At 53.6% G+C, this 11,042-nt stretch overlaps 2 protein-coding genes across 7 annotated transcripts; one reads left to right on the top strand and one right to left on the bottom strand.

The window, feature by feature from the left end:
• The first annotated feature begins 234 nt into the window (after positions 1-234).
• SMIM33 (small integral membrane protein 33) lies at positions 235-3,022 on the top strand. Its single transcript, XM_046667978.1, has 2 exons — positions 235-542; positions 1,996-3,022. Exons 1-2 carry the CDS (start codon positions 534-536, stop codon positions 2,383-2,385), a joined length of 399 nt encoding a protein of 132 aa, XP_046523934.1. The 5' UTR covers positions 235-533; the 3' UTR covers positions 2,386-3,022.
• Positions 3,023-4,750: 1,728 nt separating this feature from the next.
• STING1 (stimulator of interferon response cGAMP interactor 1) lies at positions 4,751-10,233 on the bottom strand. 6 transcript variants are annotated; one of them, XM_046667975.1, is made up of 8 exons: positions 10,142-10,233; positions 9,707-9,807; positions 9,015-9,241; positions 8,702-8,885; positions 8,336-8,444; positions 7,199-7,437; positions 6,261-6,447; positions 4,751-5,661 (listed from the first exon to the last, which is right to left on the bottom strand). In XM_046667975.1, exons 3-8 carry the CDS (start codon positions 9,239-9,241, stop codon positions 5,471-5,473), a joined length of 1,137 nt encoding a protein of 378 aa, XP_046523931.1. In that variant the 5' UTR covers positions 9,707-9,807; positions 10,142-10,233; the 3' UTR covers positions 4,751-5,470. The 6 variants fall into 6 exon arrangements, with proteins under 6 accessions (XP_046523931.1, XP_046523926.1, XP_046523927.1 ...); XM_046667970.1 differs by having other exon boundaries at positions 9,015-9,807; positions 10,127-10,196; XM_046667971.1 differs by lacking the exon at positions 10,142-10,233 and having other exon boundaries at positions 9,015-9,394; positions 9,650-10,094.
• Between the last annotated feature and the right edge of the window lie 809 nt (positions 10,234-11,042).

The raw sequence follows: 11,042 nt of genomic DNA, 5'->3' as shown, positions 1-11,042 counted from the left end.
GTTCTAAAATTTTTTTGAAATAAATGTGACAAACCATTGAGATGGACAGAGCTGGTGGTTGGGCCAGAGAGATTTAGTGTATAATAGTCTACACTTTCCAGTGTGTTTGAGATACTGCATTGAAAAAAAAATCCTAGGACTGTAACTTGAGAGATCAGTTGAGGGGGGGGGTGGCGGTTGATAGGTCCTGGTAGGGGCGGGGCGTGGTGGGGGTGCTGGCCAAGTGTCTGGAATCTGGTGGAGGAGGGATGGGCAGGTAGACCCAGGCTCCTAAAGCTGGCAGGGAGCATGAAAGGAGGGGCCCAAGAATAAGATCAAGTTTCTATCAGAGTTAAGGGCCGGCCAGGATAGTCCCGATGATGTTCACGGAAGTGAAAGCACGGGAGAGAGCGATGAGGCTGTGTGTGCAGAGGGTGTGTGCCCCGTGAGCCCCACAGACGTGGCAGCTCCGGGTAGGGGCTGGGCTGGGGCGGCAGGCTCTCCTTTGCCCGGCTGACCGCCAGTCCTGAGGGAGCCTTGCGCCGGCCCAGACAATGCACCAGGTAGACTCTCTTGACTCACCCCCTCCTGCCAGGCTGGTCTGACTCCCGGCAGGGGCCCCAAGCCTTTCATCAGCCTGCACTTCCCTTTTAGCCCCTGTACTTCCAGAGCTGCTTCCCCACCCGCTGCCCTGGGAGCTGTGTGACCTGGGCCCCAGACAGCCTCAGACTTTCAAGTGGGGGTGGGTATTGGACTTTCCAAATGTGAAGGGACACGTGTTGGGGATGGGACAGGGTGGACATTGTGACTGAGGAACTAAAGGGAGTGAGTTTGTCCTGAATGCCTTTCTTGGACCCCAGTTGCCTACCCATGGGGAGGGCCAGGCTGAGGACTCAGGATCAGGGGAGAGGCTCCTCCCCAGAGGGTCTGCTCCTGATGGTCTGGCTGAGGAAGAGGAGGCTAGGGAGAAAAAGTTTCTTGAGCCTGTGGTGACCTTGCCAGCTCTGGGATTTACAGTTTGGAGGTTTGCTACCTTCATGGCAATCCCTGCTCAACACTTAGCAGGGTGAAGACAGACAGAGGTAAGGATCATGACCTCCAGCTTTTGGCAGAAGAACGCTGGGACCGTGAAAGAGGCTGGCGTGAGGTCTCTAGTCCATCCTGGACAGAACCAGGAATCAACTGGGCAGCCCCTCCTCTCCAGGCCCCTGAACTTGATCCTGATACCTGGCGGGGGGGGGGGGGAGGGGGGGGCGGAGGGGATTATGGGATGAGGTATCCCTCTTTCCTCACCCCAAGGTTCTCGGGTTCATGTCTCTTCTTCCTCTCTCCCTCCGCCCAGGGTACCGCCCTCTGCTTTCCATGTGAGTTGAGAGTAGGGAGCACCTAAGAGGCAGGACACAATGACTCCCTTTTCCCAGGACTTTAAGAAGCAGCTGTTCCCTGCCCTCTGCCCAGGATGTGGGACAGCAGCCTGTAGTGTGCTAAGATTCCTGACCCAGGACATGGGATCTATTTAGGAATTTTGCTGGAGACCTGGAAAGAAAGAGTAGTGGGAGGACTTGGGGAGCCAAACTCTGTATTCCAGACCGTAACGAAGCCTCCTCTTTGTCCCTTTCTGAATGACTTTGTCTCCCTATCTCTGTTTCGTTTTTCTCTGTCTCTGTCTCTCCATATCTATTTCACTTCTTTCTTTTTCTTCCTCTTTCTCTCTCTTTTTCTTTCTCTTTTTCTCTTTGTATTCTTTCTCTCTGTATCTCCCATCTGTCTTTTTTCTTTTATTCTCTCTATTGCTTTGTGTGTGTTTATCTCTATGTTTCTCTGTCTTTCTATTCTCTCTCTCTCTCCATGTCTTAACTCTGTCTCTCTTTCTTTGTCTCTGTTCCTCTCTCTCTCTCTGAGGCTCCCTGTGTGTGTCTCTCTCAGTTCTCTTTGGATGTCTGTCTCTCTCTATTTTGGTATTTTTCTATGTATACATGCTCACGTCACCTTCTCTCTCTGCCACTCCCGTCCCAGGCTGGCCACTATCCCTGGCTTTCTCCAGCTGTGAACAGCTCAGCAGAGCAGGAACCCCAGAAGCAACTCCCAAAGGTGCTCAGCGGGGCCTGGGAACCACCTCGAGGGGACGGGCTGCCCCTGCTCTCTGTCATCGTCGCTGTCTTTGTCCTGCTGGCAGTCTGTATCGTGGTGGTAGTCCACTTTGGGCCAAGGCTACACCACGGCCATGCCACTCTCTCCAGAGAACCATCAGTCCCAAAGCCAGAGGGTGGCATCTACCTCATCCACTGGCGAGTGCTGGACCCTCCAGACAGTCACGAAGATGCCTGGCCAGGACCTCCTGTCTCTGGCTTCTGCCTTGTGCCAGATGGGCCTAGGCTCAGCACTGATGAAGTCACATACCTGTAGGAAGGAGACTTTGGAAAGTTGGCCTGACTTGGCTCAGAACAAGAAACTGCACAGAGAATTAGGTCAAAAGCATATTGGGGCCTGGGCTTCAGAGCTTTGGAAGTGGACACGTGGACTCGGCAGGAGCTGCCCTCTCAGCAGAATATTTCTAGAGGAAGCCCTGTATGCACAGGAGAAATAAAAGAAACTTGGGGGCCCTGCCCAGAAACATGCTGCTGTGAGCATTCCCAGTGCCCAAGGCCACCCCTGCAAAGCTACTGCCCTCTTTTCAGGGACCACCAGACCCCTGTACCTCCCTCTCCGAGTCCCTCCTCCCTCCTCCCACTCCTAATCGCCTCCTCTTTGGGTGTCAAAGTGAGTCCACCTTGGAAGATTTCACCACCAAGCCCACCCTCCTGCAGGGATGTCAGAGGCTCCCCGCAGAGGCCCTGCCTACACAGTTGCCAGGTCCTAGGAGAGCCAGGCAGGAGAACCAAGGTGAAGAACACAGGGGTCTGCCTTCTTGGGACTCAGGAAAGGAAGGGAAATCTGTTGCCCTTCCCTGGTTGGGGCACATCCCTTTGGCTGTCAAGGCCCAGGCCTTGTCAACACTTCCAAGGCCCTTGCAAAGCCCCGAGTACCAATTATAGTTCCCCAAATTGCTTTTAAATGGCTCCCACTATCTTGGGGCATGACTCTGCCCTGCCTTCCCAGGATGGGGTGGGGGAAATTTGGAGGTTTTCATTACCTCCCATCTTCTGTGTATGGGAGCCTGTTGGAACTAGTCTAGAATTTATCCTAGGAGATTTCCCAGATCCAGAACCTTCTGGCTGGTGGGAGATGAGGAAAGGAAAAGGAGCTCCATGGAACTTGTCTGGGGGCAGGAAGGAGTGGGGAGAGGACCTGCAGGAAGAGGGATATGAAGGGTGGGAAGATGCAGGAGGCCAGGAAGGCAGAGCTGAGCCTCACAGTAGCTCTCTGGAACGGCACCTCTTTCCCTGACACCTCTGAATGTCACTTACGTGAATCAAGAACATGCAGACAGGCATTTATGGAGGGAGGGACCTCTGGGTGCTTTACCCTGGGGAACACCCGAGGGCAGCACATCAACCCTGGGGCCTGCCCTCAGTGAGACCCCAGCACAGTCAGGGAGGCTGGGAAATAACGGAAGATGAAGAGGAACAGAGGTGGAGATTGTAATGTGTGCAGAGGACTGGCTTGCCTCCTTTGGGACTGGTGAGAGGCAGCTATAATGTTAATAGCTGCTCCTTCTTGTGGGCCAGCTATGCTCTGGGCACCAGGCTCATCTGTGGACCTACAGATATTGTACCATTCACTCCTCATAACAACGTTGGGAAGAGAAGCCACTGTTATCCCCATTTCACCGTTGGGGAGATCAAGACACCTAGGTGGGCACAGCTACTAAGTGGTGGAGTCAGGATTTGAACCTGGGGCCATCAGACTCCACACCTGAGCACCATGTTAGGGGCTGGATGTGTGGGGAAAGGTCACGTTGGGCAGGCCCTTGATCTGGGGCTGGTTTCTAGATGTAAGAGTGACTGGTGTGATGTTGGAGGATCCTCAGGCCTTGGGGGCAGAATAGCTAGACAGCTGGGGAGAGGAAATGACTGTTTTCCCCCTCAGTCGCTTGGTTCTGTCATCCATGGGGGCAGTCAGTTCCTTCTGGCAAATGTGTGTCTGTGTGTGGAGCCTTTCTCACAGTGATACTGTACTCAGAAATTCATATCGAGCATTTGTGATAAAAACAAAGGGAGAAGGGAGGGAACAAGTCCTGGGTGGGATGGATGGAACTGGTAGAAATGGGTCACCTGCCCTCCCAGATGGGGGCAATTTTGCCACTAGAGTGTTGTTGGAGCAGCTCAGCTCCTAACAGTAATGGCATAAGATATGGCAGGTGGCTGGCTGTGTTGTTCAAGGTCCCTCAGGGTATGTCCATCTCCTCACACAAACCTTCTTCCCATCTTATCCCTTTGCAGGCTCTCTTGTCTGAGGGCATTTATTCAATGGTCCCTGCTCCTTTGGGCCGCCGCTTGCCAAGGACACAGCTGTGTACCCCTCATGGCATCTGCATGCTGGATCAGGCCCCTCCCTGTTCCCCAAGCCTCCCACTGGTGACAAGGGCATCAAAAGGGCAGGTGGAGTGGGGAATGCTGCCCAAGTCTATGCCCACAGCCTGATCAGTGGGCTCTGTCCACATTGAAACAATACCCACGACCCCACTGCCCTGTACTAGGATAAGGAGGGGTGCAAGGAAGTATGTCTGTGCAAGCAGATTTGGACAATGTGGATAATAAATGCCATTTGCTGGCATCAATCAGAGTCCGGCGAGAAAAAGATGGCACACTGAAATGGATAATCAGAGGCGTGTTTAAAAAGGGGTCTATTTAGAAAGAGCAGGTATAAGGAAACCGCAAGTGAGAGTGAGAGCTCCATGATGAGCATCAGGGGAGCCAGTACCCCTGCTAGGCCTGAAGGGGCAGGGGGAGGAAGCAGTTACCAGAACCTGGAGATACACAGAGTTATGGAGAGGGTCTCCAAGCTGTGACTTTAGGTGGACAGATGCCCAAAGCCCACAGTGACCTTGATACCACAGGGAGGGAGCTGGGGGAATAAACGGCCCAAACTCACCCTCCTCCTTCCCTCCACTAGGGTTCTCTGTTGACAGAACATGATCCAGAAGCCAGAGGGCAATGGAGCCTGTTGATGTGATCCCAGGGCAGAGGAGGAGAAGGGTGGAGAGTAGGTCCAGAAGGCCCAATGGAAGACACTTGGCACATCCCTTAAGTTTACTTGGCATTTAGAGTTTACAAAAAACTTCCATGCCGTCATAATCCTCACAACAACCCTGTGAGGTATGTAGGCCGTGATTATAATCCCATTTCATAGATGAGGACACTGAGGCTCAGAGAGGTGAAACAACTTGCCCAAGGTCATAGGGCTCTTCTTGAGATGTCAAGTCCAGGGACCTTCTCTGAGAGGCCTCCTGTGAGAGGAAACGATTCTGCTGGGAATCCAGTTGTTGAAGAAAGCCCCCAATCTAGAGTCTTGGGACTCGCTGGGGGCTCAGGCAAGGTGACCCTGGGCCTCAGAAGACATCCGAGCGGAGTGGGAGAGGCTGTTCCATGCCACTGATGAGGAGCTGGGGGTCTTGGGACAGAGTGGAGGAAGTGGCCACCACCGAGGTCTCCGTGCTGCCCACAGTAACCTCCCTTTCCTCCTGCCGCAGGTGCTGGAGAATCTCCTGTGACAGGGAGAAGCTGCTTCCATCTGCAGGTTCTAGAATGGGGGTGAGGAAAGTGGGGGAGTGGGATGAGGCCCTCGCACATTCCCACTCCAACACACCCAGAGGACTTGCTGGGCAGATCCTCCAACCTTCCCTCTCCCCGACCTCCCTGTACTGCCTCCCCGCTCCTAGCCATTGGGATTAGAGTTTCATGGAATCCTAGAACTAGAAGTGGTTTTAGAGTTAACAGAATTCCACTCTCACTTTTAGGGATGATGCTCAGAGAGGGGCAGAGAGCTGCCCAAGATCACACAGCAAGGGAGTGGCAGAGCTGAGGCTGCAACCTGGGTCTCTTGGTTCCTGGCCTGGGGCTCTTCTGCTTCCTCTAGCATCCCTAGTTGAAGTGAGGGGCCCCTAGAGCCCACTTCTTCACGCTCCACCCAGGACCCATAGCCAAAGACCCCAGAAAGCAATCAGGTGTCCCAAGGTGGGGAGGTGGGACCTCTCCCAGGGGAGGAAGGGACAGGGCTTGAATGACCACTTGAATGACCACCAATGCCCAGGGTATGGTACTGCCATATCTCCTTCTGACCCTCTGGGAGACCCCTGGGATCCCTGACTTCTCCTGCTCCCCATCTTGTCAACCCCTCACCCTGGTAGACAATGAGGCGACAGTTGTTCTGACACTCAGGGGCATCTGCCAGGATGTCTTGAAGTGTCCGGCAGAAGAGTTTGGCCTGCGCAAGCCGATCTTCCCGGCTAAAGCCAGCTCGGCCATCCTGTGACATGGCAAACAGGGTCTGCAAGGGGGTGGCATACTCCAGAACACAGGCGCCTGCCTGGAGGAGGTTAAGAGGAAGACCAGATTCAACCAAGGGCCAAGCAGACAGACTCTGGACCCCAGTGCCACTGCTGGGGCCCCACTCTTTCAGTCTGTAGACATGGTGTCCTGGGAGAAATTCATCCTGATGGGGTCTATGCTATCTGATTGGCCTTTGCCTCTGATGCCCCATTCCTAAAATCAGGGCCAGGGTTGTGTTAAATTTACCCTTCACAGATCCTCCTCCTAAGATCCCAGGGCAAGGCCCATGGAGTTAGGCTATCAACTGCTCCAGCTGGAAACTGAGTCTGGGGGCTGGGCTCTGGGGTTCAACCCTGGTCTGGGTTTCCTTCCAGCCACATGAAATCCTTCAAACATTCTCACAGCTTTCATCTAGGGCAGCTTTATGGTCCTGAGCCTGGTAAACTCAGGTGGAAATCATCTACTTTCTTGATAGTTCTCTGAGTCTCAGTTTCCTAATCTGTAAAGTAAGGGGCATAACAGACCCTACCCCACAGGATAGTGGTGAGGATTCGGTGAGGTGTCAGATGAAGCTCCTAGAATAACGTCTGGCATACAATAAGTGTTCAATAAGTGTTACATATCATTATTATCATTCGGAGCTGAATCTTGCCCAGCCCTGGGACCAATTGGGGAAACTGAGGCTCAGAGAAGGGCAATGAAATTTTTTCAGTGCTTGGCCAGGGGTTGAAGTTCTGGGGCTCTGGGTCTGACCCTCCCCACCAGCACCCACCTCCCTGAACACTCACCGGCTGCCCGTTCTCCAGAAGCCGATAGACACTGTTGGTGTAAACCCGACCCTTGATGCCAGCACGGTCAGCACTTTGCTGGGGCAGCTCATGCAGGAAGCAAATGTTGGGGTCAGCCACACTCAGGTCGTCAGGCACCCCACAATCCAATGGGAAGAGGATGTGCAGCCGATGGCTCCCTGCACCGCATAGTACGTTGTTGTGGAGCTGATTGTAAACTTGGATCCGGGCCCGGAGCCCTGGGTGGAGAGGCCCAGGAAATCATTCTCATTAACCTTGTCTTCCACCGCACCCAGGACAGAGACCCAGATCATTGGTCCCCTCGATGTGCGGGTGCAAGGGAATGGTCTAGTCCACTCGCATTATCCAGAAGCCGGCAGGGGCAGAGCATCCGGAATCCTCCCCACCTCTTCACCTACTCCCACCACCCCGCTCTCCCCTCACTTGGCCTTTGTCCAGATTTCTGTGTCAGTCCCATTCCTTCCTACCACACCTTTCAGGACTCTGAGCGACAGGCAGAGCCCTGGAAGGTGACATTCCCAGCGCTCCCAGGTGCACTGAGCTAGGCCTCTAGCTCCAGACCCATTTCCCAGCAGAAGCCCTGGTGTCAAGGGAAGACAGCAAAAGGCTATGGGAGAACCAGGGCCTTGGCCAGCAAGTCAGAAGAATGAGACATGACACTTGGGCTCAAAGTGGAGTGGTCAGGGGTCCAGGATATGAGCAGACCCGGGTTCAAATCTTGTCTCTTCCTCTTACTAAGCTGTGTGACTTTGGACAAGTCACTTTATCTCTCGGAACCACAATTTTTTGTCTCTAAAACAGAGATGACGATTATCCCTTCTTCACAGGGTGTGAATTAAAAGAGAAAATGCACATGAAGGGCCTATAGCATGCAGTAAACATTTATTGAAAGAATTCTTGGTCAAGTCACTTAATGGCTCTAAGCCCCATATTCCTTCCTGTAAACCAGGCATAATAATAACATCCTTCATGCCTACAGGATTGCTTTGGGAATCAAATGATTTGTTAGACATGAAAATTCTTTGAAAAATATAGCTAGTTCTGGAAACACAAGAGGCTATGAGTCTTATTATCTGTCTTGTAGATCTGGAAATAGGGGCATAGAGGATGGCCCACCTGGCAGGATCAGCCGCAGGTACCCAGTATAATATGACCATGCCAGCCCATGGGCGACGTTGAAGTTGTTTTCCTCACAGATTGCAGAGACCTCAGCTGGGGCCAGGCCCTATGGACAGCAGGGTGGGGCTGGGGGACCTCCATGAAGGACAACCAGAACCCTCCTCCTCCAAAAAGATTTCCCAACCTGCTGCCTAATTTCTCCCTTTTCTGCCATTGCTGAACCCACTGTTCCAGGACATCACAGACTCCAATCTAAGGACCAACCTCTAAACTAGTCCCACTCCCAGTACTGAGCTCAGAGCAGGTCACACTAGCCACAACCTCCACTTGGCCACACCCTCCACACCTCCCTCTGTTTCATACCTGGAAGCCCAGGAGGATGTTCAGTGCCTGTGAGAGGCCCAGGAGGGCAAGCATCCAAATGAAGGACAGGCCATTTTTGTTTGGGAGGGAGTAGTAGAAATAGCAGGACAGTAACAGCAGGGTCCCACAGCGGATGGGGCAGCCCAGGCAGGCCTGCACAGCCCTCCGGTAGCTGCTCTGGTACCTGAAGGTGACAGCCAAGCCACAGACTCCAACCTAGTTCAGCCAGAGAGATCCAAGGGGGGGCAGGGCTGGGGTGAAGGGAGTGAGACATATTGGGTGGCCAATTGCCATGGGTACTACAGGGAGTCACCTGGAGTGGATGTGGCACAGCTCTTCCGCCAGACTGCAGGCCCGCTTCAACAGCAGCCCCAGCTGCAGTGAGGCCAGGTGGAGTACCAGCCAGTGGAGAATGTGGTCTGGCGGCTCCCCTAGCCCCCAGAGGGCTGCCAGGCAGGCACTCAGCAGGACCAAGGCTGCCTTCTGGGCCCTGTGACCCCTGGGCTGTGGGATGGACGGGTGCAGGCTGGAGTGAGGCATCTGTGGGTACCAAGAAATCCACGGCTGTGCTCCCCTCACTCTCCTGCTCCAGAACTGAGGCCCTGGCTGGGCACCTCCCCCAGCTCTCTACCCAGAGGCTGCTCTTGGAGACACCCCTAGGGGACAGCCTGGGCATACAGCATCCCAGAGCTCCTGTCCAGGAGAGATTTGTTGAAAATAGAGCAGGTGGAGAAGTGCACGCGCCCACATATATATACCCCACCCAACCCCAGCGAGACCACGGATGTGGTGAAGAAAGAAGGCAGCAGCTGTCCCACCCACCTAGGGACCCTTGGGGACCTAGGCTTCCCTCTCCCCAGAATCCACCCCAGGGAGGACCTTAGTCAGCAAAGCTGAAAACCACAGTTCAGGGGTTGGGGGCAGGGCAGTCAGAAGGCTGCCACTCACCTCTGGGTTCCGGGGGCCTCAGCCTTAGAGCTCTGGCTGGGCTCCTCCTGATCTTACCTTCTACCTCCCAGATCACAGGCTGTTTCTGGAAGACAACAGGAACAGAAGTTCCAGTGCAAAGGCTCCCAGCAACCAAAGGCAGCCTCTCTGGGTGCAGCCTGAAAAATAAAAGGTCAAAAGCAATTGAAGTTTTCTCTACCACATTCCAGCCCTGGCAGCTCACCGGACCTGCAGCTTAGAGTGCTCTGGGGAGGAAGAGATTTCTTGCACCGCAGGGAGGCAGGAGGAGCCCTCCCAACAAGGCCCTGATGCGCCACGCCCAAGTCTTAGGGTGGCTGGGGGTGAAAGCTTGAGAAGGTCCCCATTCCACTGCCCTTTGCTACGCCAAAGCAAGGGTGCTCAGAAACTCCCTAACACTCCCTGCAGCCCCAACCCGGAACACCAGCTTCCCCTCAAGCCCCCGTGGTGAAAACACACTCCACCAAAACCCACGCAGGACTCAGCACACTCAGCCAAAGGCAGCACACGCACTACAGCATGCTGCCCTGCCTGATTATTTTATTCTGATTTCCAGAGGCAGATCCTCTTTTTCTGAAGACTGCGGAGTTATGAGGGAGGCGGGGAAAGTGGGCAGTCATTTCCTGTAACAACAGCCTTTCGAGTAAAGGGCTTGGTAGGAGCGGAAAGGCTGCAGGGGATTGGGGTTTCAGCTCTCACAGGAAGTGGCCCTGCCTGTGACTTCTCAGAGAGAACCCAGTGGTTTCAGCCAAAAAGGCAGTCATGTTGATGATGATAATAATAATAATAATAATAATAATAAAGTGTTTACCATGCTCCAGACATTATGCCAGGTGTTTCACTTAATTCACTCAGCCACCCTGTCAGACAGAAATAATAGTATCCCCAATTTACAGATGGGTAATCTGAGGCTCAGTGAGGTGAATTAACTTGCCCCAGGTCCCACAGGCTAGTAAATGAGGGAGAGGGGATGTGAAGCCAGGTGAGTGGGTTGGTCCAAAGCCCTGCTTCCTCTGTGTCTTGATTTCCCAGAAAGGGGTGGAAAACTAGAGGAGCAAGTTTCATGCTGAAACTTTCATGCTTCAAGCAAACTGATAAGCTGATTAGATTCCAGGATGGGGCAGATCTGGAGAGTGGGATTGGGGTGGCCCCCAAAGAGCAGCAATCATTCATTCCTGCCCAGGTCAGAGGGCCCTTGCCTAAACCCTCCCCCACATCACAACCACATACGAGAAGACACACCACATGCGTAGATGCCACTGGCCTCTCAGGAGCAAGGAGGCTTTCTGAAAATACTCTCATTTTTAAAAATAATTTCCTTGGGGCCGACCCGGTGGCTCAGCAGTTAAGTTCCCACGTTCTGCTTCAGCGGCCT

The sequence above is a fragment of the Equus quagga genome, chromosome 7, assembly GCF_021613505.1.
Source record: "Equus quagga isolate Etosha38 chromosome 7, UCLA_HA_Equagga_1.0, whole genome shotgun sequence".
In the NCBI taxonomy this organism is placed as follows: Eukaryota; Metazoa; Chordata; class Mammalia; order Perissodactyla; family Equidae; genus Equus; species Equus quagga.
The sequence above is the reverse complement of the archived record's forward strand: the minus strand, read 5'-3'. Positions and strand labels throughout refer to the sequence as shown.